This window comes from Tribolium castaneum, chromosome 3, assembly GCF_031307605.1.
Source record: "Tribolium castaneum strain GA2 chromosome 3, icTriCast1.1, whole genome shotgun sequence".
NCBI lineage: Eukaryota > Metazoa > Arthropoda > Insecta > Coleoptera > Tenebrionidae > Tribolium > Tribolium castaneum.
In genome coordinates, this window is record NC_087396.1 from 9,619,895 (window position 1) to 9,637,923 (window position 18,029).

General features: G+C 32.6%; 3 protein-coding genes across 5 annotated transcripts in view; all 3 read right to left on the minus strand.

The window, feature by feature from the left end:
* LOC656360 (uncharacterized protein) overlaps positions 1-6,809 on the minus strand; it is a 19,582-nt gene extending 12,773 nt beyond the window's left edge. The window contains exons 1-2 of the mRNA XM_008198032.3: positions 6,578-6,809; positions 1,220-1,894 (exon numbers count right to left, since the gene is read on the minus strand). Coding sequence (XP_008196254.1) covers positions 1,220-1,894; positions 6,578-6,692 — 790 coding nt within the window. The 5' untranslated portion in view covers positions 6,693-6,809. The remainder of the gene's footprint in view (positions 1-1,219; positions 1,895-6,577) is intronic.
* A 224-nt stretch (positions 6,810-7,033) lies between these two features.
* Positions 7,034-12,190, minus strand: LOC656443 (endoribonuclease CG2145). Of its 3 annotated transcripts, none has more exons than XM_008198038.3 (6): positions 12,002-12,190; positions 10,685-11,259; positions 10,242-10,640; positions 7,889-8,231; positions 7,407-7,836; positions 7,034-7,359 (listed from the first exon to the last, which is right to left on the minus strand). In XM_008198038.3, exons 3-6 carry the CDS (start codon positions 10,306-10,308, stop codon positions 7,126-7,128), a joined length of 1,074 nt encoding a protein of 357 aa, XP_008196260.1. In that variant the 5' UTR covers positions 10,309-10,640; positions 10,685-11,259; positions 12,002-12,190; the 3' UTR covers positions 7,034-7,125. The 3 variants fall into 3 exon arrangements, with proteins under 3 accessions (XP_008196260.1, XP_008196258.1, XP_008196257.1); XM_008198036.3 differs by lacking the exon at positions 12,002-12,190 and adding an exon at positions 11,636-11,950; XM_008198035.3 differs by lacking the exon at positions 12,002-12,190 and adding an exon at positions 11,310-11,540.
* A 2,888-nt stretch (positions 12,191-15,078) lies between these two features.
* Positions 15,079-16,097, minus strand: LOC656610 (uncharacterized). The gene is made up of 3 exons (XM_963126.5): positions 15,965-16,097; positions 15,332-15,905; positions 15,079-15,281 (listed from the first exon to the last, which is right to left on the minus strand). The coding sequence occupies exons 1-3, from the start codon at positions 15,968-15,970 to the stop codon at positions 15,178-15,180; spliced, it is 684 nt and encodes a 227-aa protein (XP_968219.1). The 5' UTR covers positions 15,971-16,097; the 3' UTR covers positions 15,079-15,177.
* Between the last annotated feature and the right edge of the window lie 1,932 nt (positions 16,098-18,029).

Sequence of the window (18,029 nt, forward strand, 5' to 3'; positions counted from 1 at the left end):
CCTTTTAGAAAAAATAATAATTACAATTATAATTAAAATAATGATTAAACAACTGTTCATTAGCACACTGATAATTAAATTATTCTTAAATTTACTATCAGTCCCTAATACAGTGCGTTCAAAAAGTCTTTAGATCAACTCTTGCTGTGAAATTTTGAACGTATGTTGATTTCTTACAATTATTACATTCGAAAATACTGGCGTTGGAGAAAACCGCAAGTAGGGCATTTGACACTTCAACAGAATAAAACGATAATCTATCATAGACAATAAAAATTTGACAATCTAAATTCCACAGTAAGAGTTGATCTAAAGACTTTTTGAACGCACCGTAGTTTTTGAATAAAAAAAATAAATTAGATGTACCAACACTAGGTAGTATTTCCTAGAAAATAACCGTTCAAAAAATAATTAATTTTTATCGTTGAGCAAATTGTATGCGGTCACGATTGTTAAACAACGTTGCCACATATCATTTATTTAAAATTGGTTATTTATCGGCAACTCTAATATGTAAGTAGATTTTTTTTACTATTTTTGCTTTTATATAAGTAATAAGTATTTGTCTACCACACCCCACTGAGTTTACTTTTTTATTTTTAAGCGCTTTTTTTAACTCTATTAATTTAAATAATATAAAAAAATCAAAAGAACATTTTTATCTTCTTTACTTATTTAAAAAATTTATTCATTCCAAGTGAATTAATTTTTTCATTATCTACCATTTTTAGACTTTTAAAAATGTTTGCAAAGACAGTGATCACGCTGCGATTTCACCTCGAGCGCATTTTGCAGTAATGAAAATTGCATCTAATATAGCCTGGTAAGTGTTGCAGATATCAAAATGATCCTTGGACTAAATACTTATTTGAAGATACAAAGATGTAAACGCAAAATTTGTAAAGGCATTTGTAAACGAATTCAACAGAGAATTTTATGATTTTTTAAAATCGTACGCATCATTCCTTTACATTTAATCACTGTAAACTCTGTTAATCTGAATAATTGTTGATTCACAATTTGTATTTAAAACTTTTTATTACTTCATAGTAAAATGGAATTTTATGGTTTAAAGAAATTATTTTTGTTTCTGTTTTTCTGTTTTTGACGTTTTCTTCTTTCATTGTTATGTTGTATCAAAAATTGAAGCTGATTCTCAACATTTTGATTTATTGACAGGACTATTAATGTGTTCCAAATAAACTAATTTCCAACGAACCAAAATGACTTAAAACATCCCCCGTCACACGATACTTGTCCGAAAAGTTGCTCTTCCCCTTCAGCTTGGCAAACATCTTCACCGGAGGAAAATTGAGCATTCCGGTGAGAAGATTCAAGCGTCCCCTATGCGGCATTGCAACCACCAACTGTTCGACGCTATCTCCTGCCGCAAGGCGAAAAAACTCGCTAAAAAACGCCATCATGCTTTCGGCGCCTTCGCCCCCGTATCGCTTAACACCAGTGAATTTATTAGCGAGAAAATTGTCGAAGTTCTGCGACCGGAGCAACTCTGTCGCTAGCCGGAGTTTTGTCTCCGTGTCGATTTCTTCCGGGACGAGTTGTTCGAGCCGGTTACAAAACCAGTCGATCTCTTCCGGGTTCTCTAAATGGGTGAATTCGGCGGCGATATTCTTCCCGTAGACATGTCGGAGGAAGTCCACGGCTTCGGCAACTGTGCCTTCGGACTGCGTCGTGTTTAAAATTCCGGTGAATTTGATTTTGGTGTCGGGGTCGAGGCAGTAGCGTTTCGGGTCAAAATCCGGGAAAATTGTTACTTCGCGGGTGAGAGCGACCGGATTTACGTCGGCGGTTTTGTGGGCATTTTGTCGGAAAGCGCTGACGAGACGGAAGAAGTTGCTTTGGTCGCATTGGGCTTTTAATACTTGTTCGGGTGCTAGATAGAATTTTCTGGTAAGTTGGATTTTCAAGAATCGTACAATTAAATGCACAGTATTTTATTTAAACGTTAGTAAAAATTATAAAACTGCAAAAAAATTAGCCATCTAAATACCAAAACTCACTCTTTGATAATCAGTTAATTTTGAGATATTTGCAAAAAAGCTATATTCGAAAATTGGACATTGGAAAATAATGTAAAACAATCTCTCTACAACGGACCCTCTGTATAACGGACACGGAGAAAAAAACATTCCCCAATTACAATAACGATATATCATAAATTGACCTCTTACAACGGACAGATTAAAAGAATGATGGTTTAAAGAACGAATATTTGTTTGATAGATTTTGTAGAATTGGATAAAAAAAATTGTATACCGAAAATCCTGAATTAAATACAGATGAGAATGTGCATAAATTAAAAAAAATGCAATGAAAAAATTAATGAAGACGAAACTTAGCACCAGAGTAAACTCACGCAGTCTAAATATTTTGAAGTTGTTCAAAAAATAGTAAAACATAATTTTAAAAACACGGCTCCTACAAACTAACTAACAAAAATTGAAGATATTTTTTTAATCTTTCGAATTTTAATTTCAAAAAATTTTTAGTAATAATAAAAAGTTTAATAACAAAATGTTACGAATCTTGTAGACACGAACATGGTCAAAAAATTAAAAGAATTCAACACTGCTCACAAGCTATACAAAACATATAACGAGCTAGATTTTTTTCACGAAAGCAGGCCTTGCTCCAGAGGATTATGGGAACAAAACACGTAGCTAGGAAAACAAAAATAGGTAGAACAGAGATAATAATAGCGTGCAATTAAATTATTTTTCATTCCTTAGTAACGCATCTACTGTATGCAGTACACCTGGAAGTGAGCTTGTGGGATTGCTCACTTTGAAACCTCTGTATCTCGCAAACGAAAATTAAAGATCTACTTTTTTGCATTTTTTCCTCTGCTAGCACATTTCCGCTGGGGAATGAGTTGTAGACCACACTTATCTATAACCTTCTATTAGCTGTTTCAACACTATAAAACGCCAACGTCGCATTTCACCGAAATATGCTTTTAAATAAAATTGATGAAATTGTAAAATAGCTATTGATGATTAGATCTTTCATTAAAAGTATAAATTATATTAACTATTATTATTTTGAAGTGCATGAATAATTTATAACAGCTAATTTTGAGAGAAAATGCGACGTAGGTGTTTTTATAGTTTTGAAACAACTAATACCTACCTATAAGTGATCTTTTTCAAATTGAATGCCCCAATTTTTATTTCACTAGATGGAAGAGAATTTAATTCTGCAACTTTCCCAATACCTATCTGTGATAATTTTCAAGACATGTTGGTCTTTTTGAAATTCCTTTCTGGTGGCTACTACCATCAACTTCCATTTACTTCGTTACTATAGCCACAGCTACTTTTGCAGTTTTGAATTTGACAAAGAAACCTTTTTCATTGAATAAACAAGTTCTGTTCAAAATTTTACCATCCTGTCCGTTATTACAAAATATTTTCTTAGAAACGGACAATTTAAAACAAAAATGAAAATTGTTTGCTATAAATGAAAAATAATACGAACTAGTTATCATACACTGACCGTTTCGTTTGCATAAAAGAAAGGAGGAAAACAGTAAAGATAGTAAATAAGAATTCATTGGAAGAATATTAATCCATTGTGAGACATGTTATGTAAAGGCAAATGAAATGATAAACAACCAGGAATAAAAAATTAAACTTGAGAGTAAGGACCAATACATTTGTGTTGTTTTCCATTCGCCTTTAAATTAATAAAAAATTAATTCAAATTAATACAGGTATTACTGATCCCGGTATTTTACTTATGTTTCTGTGGCATCCTATGGCCTCATTGCCAACAATGTATCACATTCGTATCACTTAAAAACTGTTAAACATAAATATAGGATAGGGAATATTAATACCAATCGTTGAATTAAACTCTCTACCATTTAGTGAAATAAAAAGTGTGGCATTTTTTTTGAAAAATTTTGAATTATGGGTGTTTGAAGTTCTGCAAACTTAATCTTAAAAATTTGGGGTTTGTTAACTTTTTTTAGAAATTTGAAAACACTAAAGAAAAGATCTAAACTTTCTCATTCAAATAAGCCAAAAACGATTTCAGAATTTAAAAAAATGGCAGAGTTATTGTCGTTTTTTGGAGTGAAAAGTGCAAATCGAAGTTTTCAAAAAACCCTAAAAAAGTATTTAAAAAATGGACAAATATAGTTATAGGTAAAGCTGATAAAAATTCCATTAAAATAACTGCAATCCAAAAATGCAGTAAACGACATAGCTTTCCGTTTAAAATAGGAAAATTGATGGCAACTTCCGGTATACGAGTACAGTCGGGTGATTTGTAAATGTCATGCCAATAAACCCCGGCACTTGGGATCAGTAGACACTCCAACCGCTTTGGCATGACATTTTCAAATCACGTATAACCGGAAGTGCCGCCATGTTGAACATATTTTCATTGAACAAAACTTAACGGATTATGGTTGCGCACAAATTTTCACATGACTATCAACTATCATTATTAGAACTCCCAATACAGTAAAACCTCTCAACAACGGACATCGATGGGGAATATTAAATTGTCCGATGTGGAGAGGTGTCCACTAATAGGAGGTAGAAATTTTAATATAGGTTTTGTTACGTTTCTACAAAAATGTGCATTTTGAAGAGGTGTCCGTTATTCAGAAGTGTCCCTTAAGGGAGGTTTCACTGTACTTATAATGTGAGGTTTAGACGGATCAGCCTATATGTATACATACAGAGCTTTCATTTCAAAACTGGACAGTCTAAATAACTTTTTATTTTAAGTAAATGCATTTTCAAGTAAAAACAATTCGATTAGTGTTGCAAGGGGAAGTTAAAAACTAATATTAATTACATTTTGGTTTCAATCCCCTTCTGCTATCTTACCTCTTACTTTTTGGAAAAATGTTGAAAATTCTTATCTACCGCCAAAATAAAAAAAGATGTCTCTATTTCTTTTTAAATTGGGGATGATTTATTTTTGAAAATTAAAATTTCAGTATTCTTCGGTTTTGAACCAATTTAATTAAAAAAACAAACATGTCGATTCGAGTTGCAAGAGATATGAGTAAAAACCAACATTTAAAGCATTTTAGGTTTCATCTCCCTTACACTCACCCAACGAACGCCTATGTTTAAGGATTTCTTGTTGGAAATTGTTGGTTATCGCAAATGTGAAATAATACAATTTTTAAGCTCTTCACAACGCGACGTCTCGACGCTTTGAGAGAAGGTCACAAAAATAAAATTGTTAGTTGGTTTTTTCACTTCTCATTTGTCTTCCAAGGAAAATAATAAATGTTTATGAATTCGGAGAAGAATTTGAAAATTCTTTTATTGCAGTTTTGGTCTTAAGTTATCCCCCGTGGTGTTACGGGTTTGTTAATTATTTTCCAGTGAATCTCATTTGCGGTAATGGTCGGAATTTTAATCCGGGTATTCCCATGAATGAATTGCCGTAACGTTCATTGATTACTTTTATTCTGGCGAAAATATTTTTTTAAAACATTAAGGGCAGGCTTATAATAGCTCCATTAAAATTTAACACGTAGTTAACAACGAACTAAAATTTAATGGAGCTTCTATAAACCGGCAATAGTAAACCAAAATGTTCACAAAAACGATTGTGCAATTAATAATTAAAACCATTAAGAACCGGTTTTTAAAAGCGTGATTAATTTAATCCGCAATTAAATCACGTGACCAAATTGAACCAATTTGTCTATTTGTCTATTTGCGTTGCTAATTTTTAACAACGAATTAAAATTTAATGAAGCTTTCTATAAACTGGCTCATAGATTGTAGACGTCTTTGCTTGAAATTTAAAATAACATTTGGGTTTCGACATTTTATTTTATATTGTTTTATGCACAACTATTATTGCAAAATAAGTTTTATATTCTTAAGAAATAAACTAATATAAACGATCAATTTTTTAGTTACAGTTTGTGACAATCAGATTTTAAGTATAATAATTATTTTGATTTGAAATATTTTTTGGACAATGAATATCAAAGTGATCGTTTCGCGATCGCATCACAGTCCGCGAAATTTAATTTAATGATAATTTAAAGAAAATGAAATATAAATGCATGTTTTGCCGTGTTCATTATTCGGCAGATTTTAATTGCACACTAAAACTTATTTTGCATCAGCCAAATAATAAATTAAATTTGCAAACCAATTAACAATTTTATTTTTGTGGCCTTTTCTTAAAGCGTCGAAACATCGCGTTGCGAAGAACTTAAAAATTGTATTATTTCACATTTGGGATAATAAACAATTTCCAACAAGAAATTCTTAAACATTTCAAAAGCCAATAATTGAAATGTGGAACACGACTCAAAATTAGTTTACGATTTCTAATAATTTATGGCAGGGGTTGGACAGTAGGCGTTCGTTTATGGACGCGTCATTTTCACTTTGGGTGAGTGTACTTTAAAATGTAATGTCATTAATATTTTTACTGTGCAAAATACTATGATCTTATACCCACATTTAACTGTGCAAAAATTAACTAAACAAATTAAATTCATACTGATCAAAATCGAAAACTAATAGCTTAATTACTACCCTTCAAGAATAATAAAATTATTACTTACCGGTGTAAACATGTTTACTTTTCCGCTTAAAACCGAAAACATTATCACTATGGTAATTTCGAAATTGTTTACGGGCACTTTGGAGTAGGTTTGTTTTGCACACTTTTAAGTACATTTTCTAATACCTTTAGAAATGGAAAATTATCACAAGCGTGCTAAATCTTGACTAAATCATATTTGAACTTGCTACTGACCTCAAGCTAAGATGTGTGTATATTTATCACAGAGATATAGAACCTTTATCTGTTTGTTTCAAAGCTATTACATTATTCATAACAGAAAAGTTTATCGCGTTTTGACAATTGTTGGTAACGGTAAATGTGTGCAAGGTCATTTAAATTAAAAATAGTTTAATATAATAGGCAAAAACTCATCTAAATGTAATTTCAATATTATTTGTCGTAAAACGATGACTTTCAAGTGTTTTCCTAACGGGATAATTAAAAGACAGTAGGATTATTGTTTTATCTTATTTATTCGCATGTTGAAACAATCTTTATCTCAGTTATTGCAAACACTTGATCAATATAATGATAATGGAAATTAGATCAAATATCAGGGAAGGCACTCCCGATCATATTCTTCCCCCTGTACCTGTAGGTAAAGGTCCTTATAACGAACCTGCTTCCATTCAATTTCAAAGGACAAACTCGGTCTGCTCTCAGCAAAAAACACGTCGAATACAAAGCCATTTCAAATTCGGGGCTCGTTCCAATAAACATCGACCCAACCGGCTTATCAATGCCATGAAATGTGAAATGGTATTTCAAAATTGCCCCCTTCTGCAACAACACATCTATAAAAAGATAAGTAATAAAAATTGGCTCACATCGCCAAGGTCAATTTTTTTCATGTATCCCAAATAATTGGCTTGATTGTTGCGCTCTTCTTGCTCGAAATACAGCCAATTGTGCAATCCCGACACTTGGTTTTTCTTAATTTCGGCTAAAAAAACATGTTCGAAGCCACTCGAACCGATTTTACCGCCGCCCCTCGCATACATCTCGAACCAAATTTCGCGCAAAATGTTTTTGAATTCGTTGGGGTCTCGTCCGATGCGATTGGTCCGCATAAGAAAATTGCGCGTCTCTTGCATTACTGGCGTTGTTAGAATCGTGTCCAAAAGCGAATTCTCTTCGTTTTTCTCTTGAGGGCTCGAGTATTCGTTCATGTTGCTTTCCACGATGTAATTGTCGTGTAAACGCAACGTTTTGTCAATTGATGCGATTTTGAAAGCTTCTTTGTCGATTGATAGAAGTCTAACGAGAAAAATACAAATTTTTCTCCAAAATTAAGTTGATGGTAACTTACGGCAAAGGCGCCGCATCTCTACTGGAGCCCGAAGTAGTTTTACCTTGCAAGTTGATTGTTACATATTTGGCAGCATTGTTTACATCTTTTGTTAACAACGTTTCGGCAAAATTTCTTAATTCGTCATCGGTTACTTCATTCGTTGATTGAGGTATTTGGGGTTCTTGTCGACGTGTCCCTGTGTTAAAATTATTAGTGCTGGGACGTTGGCGGGTCATGGGTCTGACGCTGAACCATGATGGGTTGCTTGGGCGGCCTAAGGCTGGCCATTGAGTCGCGTTTTTAACATCCCATGGTGGTAATCGCAAGTTATCTGCACGTGTCAGCGAAGATGCGTCTCTACCTGATTTTTTTTTAATTAAAATTGTTGAAGTTATGTTGTAATATCAGTAGCCGATGTAAATTATGTGTGTAGTTAGTTAGAAGGTTACGAGAGTGTCAAAAAAAAAGTTACAATTTGAGTCTCTTCTAATTTACAACTGGTTATGGGCCAAGGATCTTCATTTATCTAACGGAATTTGTGGGATCAGTAAAAATGACTACATTGTCCACGGGAGTTAGTGCATCTTTCGAGATTGGAAGTATGCAATGGAAGTTCATTTAATTAATTGTGAACCGATGGATTATGTGAATGGAACTGGAGAAAAAGGCTTTGGCACTTTTGGCAGCAATACTGTCTGGCCTCAAATCACCTACAGGGTGTATCAGAAATACGTGTGTTAATTTTACCACGTAATAAAACTCCTAAAATACAACAACTATTCTTATAACATTTTGATAAATTCTTATTTATTATTTTCATTATTTTCCTCCTTTTTTTTGTGCAAACGACCTGGTCAGTATTTAATAATTACTTTGTATTAAGAATAAAAATGAAGGAGGAGAATCAGCCTAGGAATTAGTAATGAAGCGGCATTATCAAAAATTCAAGTATTTTAATGGTAAAAATGGTATTTTGTCGAATAAAGCAAGATTTGAAGGAACATGTTTTAATTGCAAGAACAAAAGTCATAAATCATAAATCTAAATATTACTATTCTTTAAAGAAAAATTTCTAAGAAACATGATGATTCTCAAATACTGATTATTTCTGCACTGATGACTGGTACATCAATTCATTTAACTGATAGTAAAGATTGATTGAAAAAGAATTAAAAGGTAACAGTTGCTTTAGGAGAACAATTTTATTGGAATATTGATGGTAAGAGGATTGAAACTCCAGTTCGACAAGTTTATTATGCTCCTGATTTGAAATTTAATTTATTTTCATGTACTAAATAATTTCGAAACTGGGAGAAGATGTGAGATTTAAGAAAATAAGTCAAAAAGACTAATAGTTGCGACATCAGTGATCAAGATAAGGAGAGTTATGTAAATTAGCTCATGTGAAAGAAATGGTGCTTTACTCTAAAGGTGGAAAAACTAAGAACAAAAGTAAATTTGAAATTTGATTCATTTAAGCAATCAATGTATAAAGAGACTCATTAATCTGGCTCATGGTGTGAAATTTGAAGATATTGAAGTGGAATGCGATATTTATGAAAAGTATTGTAAGAAGAAGTTTCAGGAGAAATAAGTGTGCAGAACTAAAGAAAGTTTGGAAGTAATTATTTAATCAATTCATAGTGAGATTTGCGGTCCGGTCCAACTGGGTCCAATGAGTATAAATTCAATTGGCAGAACGCGTTATTTTTTAAATTTTACTGACGATCTTACAAGAAAAACATTTGTATATTTTGAATGAATTTCTGAAGTTTTTGAAAAATTCAAGAATTTCAAGAAAATGGTTGACGTTGAAACAGATCGCAAAATAAAATGTGTACGCACAGATAATGAAAAAAATATTAAGTTCTTAAACAGAGGAATTTTTGAAAACGTTCGAAATTGGCCACCAACAAACAGTTGAACCTCGACAGATAAGTGTAGCAGAGAGACTCAATCGGACTTTGGTTGAATAGGCGAAAGCAATGCTACATGATGCAAGTTTAACTCAATATTGTTGCAAGATGGATGTTGGAGCTGAAGAACATGAAGAATGATCTCCAACAAGTAGGAGTGTTGAAGTTATGTTGTCGTAATACTATTAATATCCGATGTACAATATCATTTATATAATTAGTTACGAGAGTGTCAAAAAATAAAGAAGTTACAATTTGTCTCCCTTCTCATGTACAACTAAAATTTGAATTTAGCGCCATTTTAAATGTTATAATTGTCATATGTCAAAAGTTATGTTGGGTTAGAAATTTGGATATTTTTGGAAGAGTTTGCAATGAATGTGTTTTTGTTGTTTATTTGACAGTGATAAATTGTTTTGACTAAGTAGGTATGCAAATATTTATTATGTACTTACAGTAAACTTCTCCAATAATTAAAACGGCCACAATTAAAAAAGGGGTCGCATTATAAAAGAACGACATGTCTTAAGTTCAACAGGCACACAATCATATTATTCATAACACTTTTTTGCCTAATTTAATTCAATGATAAAACCTTGGAGCGGAAGAGATGTGCAAATTAATCTTGAAGGCAAGTTAGGCAACCCACAATTAATTATAATTTTATTAAAACAGAATTTACATTATTTACAATAAGTGAAAGTGTTATGTTATGACATCAAGGGGAAGTACACGCAGGCCCAAACAACGAAACAGAGTGAAAGTCCAAGGAATGTGAACGACTTTTGTCTGTCCCACCCAACAAAAACTTGCTGCACTTGCGGTTTCCTTGCGGAAGCCCCTTGCTCCATCACCTGGCATCACAAATTATTACTTTGAAACAAATTAAAATTCTTACCTCTGTATGGCGCTTTGTTAGAATTTCCGTACTGGTGTTCATTGTTCGAACGTTAAAAACGAACAGATAGTTGAAAGTTTGATGATAACAAGTTGTTTAATCTGATTGAGACTGATTTCGTCGTGTCGTTGTTTTGTTTTACCCACTTGTGGCGAGTTACCTTGAGAGAGTTATTCAATTCCGGTTATAAATAATTCATTGAACAAAACGCAACAACTCGAATAAAAATATTGTATTCATTGCACCTTAAAATTAAACAACACACACATTTGCTGTTTCTTCACTTATTAGACTACACACGATCACAACAGTTTGAATTGATTTAAAGTGGTAAAAACGATAATCCAAACAATTAAAAGCACTATTATTCCGACGAGAAAGATAGTCTTTTTTATGTGCCAGGGGCTACCGGCGAGATCCGGGGCTTGGTATCGTTGTCTTGCACTTCTGCATACTTCAGGCGTACAGGTGACTAAATTTTGGCTGGCCGAAGCGCCCCCATTTGCCCTCGGAGCCGATAATTCTATACCTTTATCCCTCCTGTCACCATCTTTCCGAAAACTGGGATTGTCCATCTGTGAAAAAGCACATAAATTGCTCGATTTTACCCATTTTTAAACTTTACACAACACAACATTTTGGTGACGATTGTTTAATAATTATTGGATGGTTGCATGGTGGTGCGGAATGGAGTGTGAAAACATTGCTTGACTATCGCTCGTAATTTTTTCAATGGAAACTAAACCTCAGATAAGCCGTATCTTATTTCTGGCGGTTCAACCTTTTTACAAATAAATAGATACAAGAGATGGGTGGTTGAAAGATAAGCTCAAAAATGGGAACTACTCGTAAATTTATCTTATCAGCAAAGATAGGTGGGAAAAACAACAAAACAATGTTTGTAATAATAATAAATGCATTATTCAGTGTTAAAAAAAGTGATGTACAAACCTTCCATCAAACTGTTTTCACTTTGAATCACGACACTCGCAAATTACATCATCGTTTGCACATTGCAGCCAGTGAAAGATTGACCGAAGGAAACATTTTCTCCCGTTTCTGCATTACTTTCACACCGATTTTTTCAATACCTGTCGTATTATTTAACGATCTACGGTTACGTTAAATTACAATAACCGGGCATAAATTTTATAATAAAACGCGACAAACTGTTTATCTCCATTTTTACCTGAAGGCCAGCGCAATAATTTTACACAAATCGCACAAATACCATTTTGTTATATCACCACTGACCGTCAAAACCCGATTTCAAGACGTGGCAATTGAAATTTGGTACCAAAAAACATCATTACTTACTCTAATCAAGTTTCGTCACTATTATTCATGTAATTCCCATTTTTCACAATTTTTTACGTCTGGATGACATGGAAAAATGTCAAAATGATTTGAAACTTGGTTATTCATTGTTGTGGCATTGTTTTAACTCGACGAGAATTGCTTTAATGGAATAAATGTTTATGTGATAAAGTCATGTTTGACATGTTTCACGTTCAAAATTTATAACTGCCGACGCTAGAGTGGGAATTTCTAACACGTTTAAAGGTAAAGTTAATTATAAAAAAACAAACAAATAGCTTTTCGATAATAATAATAATTTTCAAATTCTTGTGAATAAAATGATTCAGAAGAATGAATACAAAAATGTTTATAGCAACACTTTATTCACGCAACAGGAATAACGTACAAATATAAACATTTTATTCGTCTTTTTGATTAAACTATTGTTTTAATAATAAGATTAATAAAGTTTCCTGAAGGCGATTTAAAATTAATTGCAGTTAAACGTTCTTAAAGCATTATACATAAAATAAGCATTGTATTAATAGCACTTGCAAAAAAATATTGTATGATACACGTGATTAAAAATACTTTGTAAATAACTATTTATTTACTTCTATCATAAATGCTATTATCTGCTTAACGGTTTGCATATATTTGCTTACCGTTAAAATGTAACAATACGGTACTTGTTCATCGTTTGAAAGCGAGAAATGTAGCAAAGATATCCAATAAATATTAATTTTTAGTCTTACAAATGCAAACATTCCGTTACTTTATTTTTCGTAAATACGTATACACCACAGGTACACACACATGTACCAGTTATTTTCTATGAATAAATCATTAGAGCTATTTTTGAACTATTGATAATAAATGCTACCAACTACACAAAGAGTATGAAACAAAAGGCAACTTTTTGGAAATAAATATTATTTCATGGAAAATAAATAATACATAATACATTCACTAGAAGCTAAAACAATTCACAAATTAACGCTTAATTTTGAAATCATCAAAAGTAAGCTTTTGAATTTCCTTTTCGTTCTTAAATTCGGTTTTGTCAATTCTGGATTGAGGGCTCCCCTTAGTTTGAAGCCACGTTTTCCTACAACTTCCATAAAAATACCACTGAAAAATGCTTTCAAGCACTTACATATCAGCAACTTTGTTTGCATCTCCTTCTAAGACACCTTTCACAGTGCCTGCTTGGGTGTTCATGCACCATCCCTTGAGCCCCAATCGGGTGGCCTCTTGTTGCGTATACTAATTACAGGTTCAATAATATTAAAACATTAATTTTGGATGAACATACCTTTCGGAAGAATACACCTTGAAAATTACGTAACGTAATAATTTTGTGAGAAATGATAAGGAATTACCTTGAACAATGCCGTATACTTCAAATTCGGTGGAAAGTAACTTCAATGACCCCATTGAGAGCGTGAAAAGCACAAGGAGAAGCGAGGAAAATCGGAAAGGAAAGTAAATAAACATCTGTCAGTTTGGTTGCATGGCAGCGCAAATGGCGCCAAATTTAAAATTACTTCTAACATTTTTTTCTACTTCGGTTTCGTACTGAAGTCATTACGGTACGCTATTTGCGTACCGTAATAATAATTAGAAAACCAGAGTAATTTAGTTGGATAATGTTAACAACCTAATTTTTTGACAATTATCTGAGGGAACTGTTAGTGTCAATCGGCACCTGTTTCAAGTGCATAATTTAATCAAATTAATCAAATACGAATCTTTAGAGGCTTTTGTACCAGCCCTGATATGTGGCCCTTTCGAACATCTCTCGAGTAATGTACAAACATAACTTCAAAAGCCAGTGCAAGTAAGTAATTTGAGATCTCATTATCCTTCAGTCAATTTTCAAATTCCACGTAGTTGCCACAAAAGCCCGTATTTGTTAAGGGATACATTGTAAAACGTTTTGGACACTTTCAAAATACATTTGCACGAATAAATTAATGACGGTCCAAATTATTAATTTCATTTCACTGTCAGCGCGCAAATGTTGTCAACTGCCACAAAATTCCTAAATTTCAAAATTAATTTTTTTTTGATACAAAAAGTGCGAAGTAGAAAAAATACTGTATGATTAAAAGGCATTTTGTCGCACTTATTCTATTAGGGCACTCCTCCCTGCGTTCGTCGTGCCCTAAATTCGTGCGTGCGCCAAAATGCGTCTTATAAAACTCATATCATAATAAATTTATTACATTTCCAATTCACCCTCATCACAAGTGCAGTCGACCGATAGTCATAACAACGACTGATTTATTGAAACAATAATTATTGTTTTGTTAAATAATAAATAAATTAGAGTTCGCAAAGTGTTGCTGTGACGACTTTAAGTACTTGTCCTTTAAAATGACATTTTGCGGAGTCAAAGCAGTTACCAAAGTAACCATTTTAAGGAGCGTGTACCAAAAAATATTAAAAATCCAACTTTACCCATAACTGAGCTACAGAAGGCGGGAACTGAGCTGGGCCACCCTGTAAAGGCTTTCTTTTTTTATTGTTGAAAAACGATTTCAAAACTCTAAAATTGGCAGAATTACCAATTTTTGAAGTAAAAGGTATAAAACCAAAAATAAAAAACTAAATATTTCGAAAACCGCTAAATTTAGGTATAGGGAAAGCTGATAAAAATCTCTTCGAAATACCTTGAGTTATCTAAAACACAATAAAAAACATATTCTATTTAACATAAGAAAGTTTCCCGAGTTCTGGTATAACCGGAATAGAGCCCAACGGGTTGTGGCTTTACCCAATTTCTGATAAATATCACTATCAGAACTTTCTGTATAAACTCCATGACTTAATTGTAAATGTAAATACTATATTTACGTATAAAATATCATAGTTTTTGAGATATTTGGGTTAGTTAGAAAAATATAATAAAAAGTAGACGCACCCGGCACTCCAGAAAATGCAAAAACATTTTTTTTTGCAAACAAAACTTAGCAAATGTTCAAACTAAAATAAATAGATTCCTTTGGAGTACGCACTCGTAGCTCCCCCAAACTGTTTTTTTTTTACAATGGAACTGGACCTAGGTATTAGACAAACTTATAAACTCAATATTACTGTCAATCAACGCAGGCGACACATAGTAGTTTGCGTTCTATAGGTTTATTGTTTTTTCTACGCATTTTTATTACAACAAAATTGAAAAAATGTCTTTAGTTTAAAAGAAAGGGTGTGTTTCGGCACCCGTTGTTGCATCCGCTTGATTTTGAACACTGTTGCGGGTTTCCACTATCACACGAGTAACACGAGCCACAATCTGCAATAAATGAAAAAATACAAAAATTCGAAAATTATTTATAATCATACCTTGGCGCTCATAATTGCCACAATAGACGTAGGGGTAGTTGTTAATGTAGTGGCACCCTCTTGTGTTTCCCCCCGGTTGGATGGACACCACCGGCGAGGTGCACATGTTCGAGCACTCTTTATGTCTCCTTATGAAACACTGATTGTTGCCGTAATCGTCACTGAAGCAAGTTGGGGGATGCAAAACATGACAACACGGAGTTTCCGGTTCGGGCTCTACCGGATTTTCGCAACTGCACTGGTTAAGACAGCCCGTCGAACACTTCAAATTGGAGGCGCAACGAGAACTGCACAAGTTCATGCATGAGGGGCACGTTGTTTTGTCGCAATCGCCGGAGCAGTCCCCATTTAGGGGCTCTGTGATCGCATTTACAGACTGGGTTTTGCAATCAGGACCGGAACAAGCCGGAACTGAACTTTGTTGAGTGTTCCAGGACTTAGACCATGAAGCGCTTTGGACGGGTTGACGTTGAGAGCCTGTGCTCGAAGCGCGATACCAAGAGCGGCTCCAAGAGCCCCCTTCGCAAAGTGTCCATGTTGTTACCAAAAGTAAGATCAATAAGGGAAGTTGCTTCTTTAAGGAAAAAAACTACAGTAAATATCACATTATATGATTAGTTAGTTAATAATTACCGTCATGTTGGAGCGGCAGTTGGACTAGTCGTTTGAACTTGTTTTCTTTAAATTTATACATTTCTATCATTTGATAAAAAATTATTGACAAGGGTTACATCATTTCAATGAACTCTTAATCTTTCAGCTAGTTTTATGAGAGTTGACATTAATAAAATTGCGACTTTTGGTGGCGATAAGCTATTTTTTCGGTGATAAAAATCACTGGACTAAATTGTTTTAATTGATTTATACATTAGAGAAGTGTATTCTATGTTAAAAAAAGGACAAGTTTAGTGCACAACATAGCATAGGGTGAACTATCTAGTGGATTATTTTTTAAATTTTCTTGGATGTAACCAAAAATACTAATTGCAGATAGCACTACTGCGTTAGAAATAATTTATTCAATCAAAATTGGTTTCTTATCTTTTAAATAATGATAACATCCATTACAGTTCCGTAAAAATAGCCACACTACATTTTCTTTCAAAGTTAGTTAAATTATTCATTCTCTTTAAAAAATTAATATCTAATGTAATTTATAGTTTTAAGATCTAAATGATCAATTATTTTACATTTATGTCAATAATTTGGTAATTATTTACTTTTTAGTAATTTGTAATTTTTATTGAATTGGTGAGACAGGTATTAGCTGTTTCGAAACTAAAAAAACGCCAACATCACATTTTCACTCAAAGTTAGCTGTTGTCTAATAGTTCCTAAAGAAACAACTTTAAAGTGTCAAGACAATCACAGTGCTGACAATACTCAACAATGCAATTGTGGATTAATTTTGTAATTTCCTAACAACTGCAGATTTGGTCAGCTGGACTCAATATTAGTGTTTGCATCTTGTATCTCAATAATACATTGTAAAAATATAAATGCTCATCAAATACGAAGAGGGCTTCTTTCATTTTAAAACTATAGATAGTCTAAAATAGTATATTAAAGTATAAGTGGATATTGAGGTCTTTAAAACACGCGCGATTTTTCGTGCACTATGGCGTAGCCAGATTGTCAATAAAAGAAATAACTTATTATTTTAACTAAATGTGTTTTCAAGTAAAAACAGATCGATTAGTATTGCGAGGGAAAGTTCTAAACTAACATATTAATTACATTTTCAGTTTTATCTCCTTGCCGCTAGCTACCCGACATATCTCTATTTTAAGTGTATAAGCTTTAAATTTTTAATGGCATCTTGTACTTTATTAATTTTGTGAAAAAAAAGTTGTAAATCTTTATTTAACTTCACAAGAAAAAAATGTCTATATTTGTTTTTAGGGGTGATTTAATTTAAATTTAATTTAAATAAAAGTCACGTTGATTAGAGTTGCAAGAGATAAAAACCAACTCTTAATGCATTTTTAAGTTTCATCTTCTTACTTACATTTACTTTATAATTTTAAATAGAATAAATTTTAAATAAATTGAAGTTATATTTTGTAAATATACGATTTTTTTACTGGGCACTTTATACTGCGTGCTTTACTTATTATTTACATTTTTTTAATGTGTAATTTACTGTACCAAAAGTAACGCACAAAATTAATTTTTTTGTTATGATGTTACGAATAATTTTTCAAAAAAAATCATCGAGCATGTGGATTTTATTTCTATAAATGCTAAATTTTGACACCACGGTGACATTTAAGACGCCATTTGTTTTTGACTAATGTATAATGACAATTTTTTCAATTGACAATTGACATTTTTGATTTATGTTTTAGATAGTACCATGTGATCATTTGAATTTATAATTAGAGCAGGCTGTATCGGTTAATTTGGATGAAAAGGCCGATTGTGACAATTAATCAAGCTAAATAATAATGTTCTGGTGGTAATATTCAATTAGAATAAAATTTTCCCCAAGTTTGTACTAGTTTATCTATCACAAAGAAACAAATCTGTAATAAAAATTATGCATGCACTTAAAAAAAATAATAGCTAAAGTAATTTCTACTTTCAATGAGAAATGTAATCATTAATAACTGTTTTATATTTTTTTAATCTTATTAAAAAAAATAAAACGGTAAAATGCGACGTTGGCGGTTTTTTGGTTTTCGAAACAGCTAATAGG

Bases quoted from the DNA above. Each gene is read 5' to 3' on its own strand.
- LOC656443 (XM_008198038.3), bottom strand. From the start codon at position 10,308: ATGTCGTTCTTTTATAATGCGACCCCTTTTTTAATTGTGGCCGTTTTA. The intron at 8,232-10,241 runs GTAAGTACATAA...AAAAAAAATCAG, and splicing joins AATTATTGGAGAAGTTTACT to GTAGAGACGCATCTTCGCTG. The intron at 7,360-7,406 runs GTGAGCCAATTT...GTGTTGTTGCAG, and splicing joins AAAAAATTGACCTTGGCGAT to AAGGGGGCAATTTTGAAATA.
- LOC656610 (XM_963126.5), bottom strand. The intron at 15,282-15,331 runs GTATGATTATAA...CATTTATTGCAG, and splicing joins TGGCAATTATGAGCGCCAAG to ATTGTGGCTCGTGTTACTCG.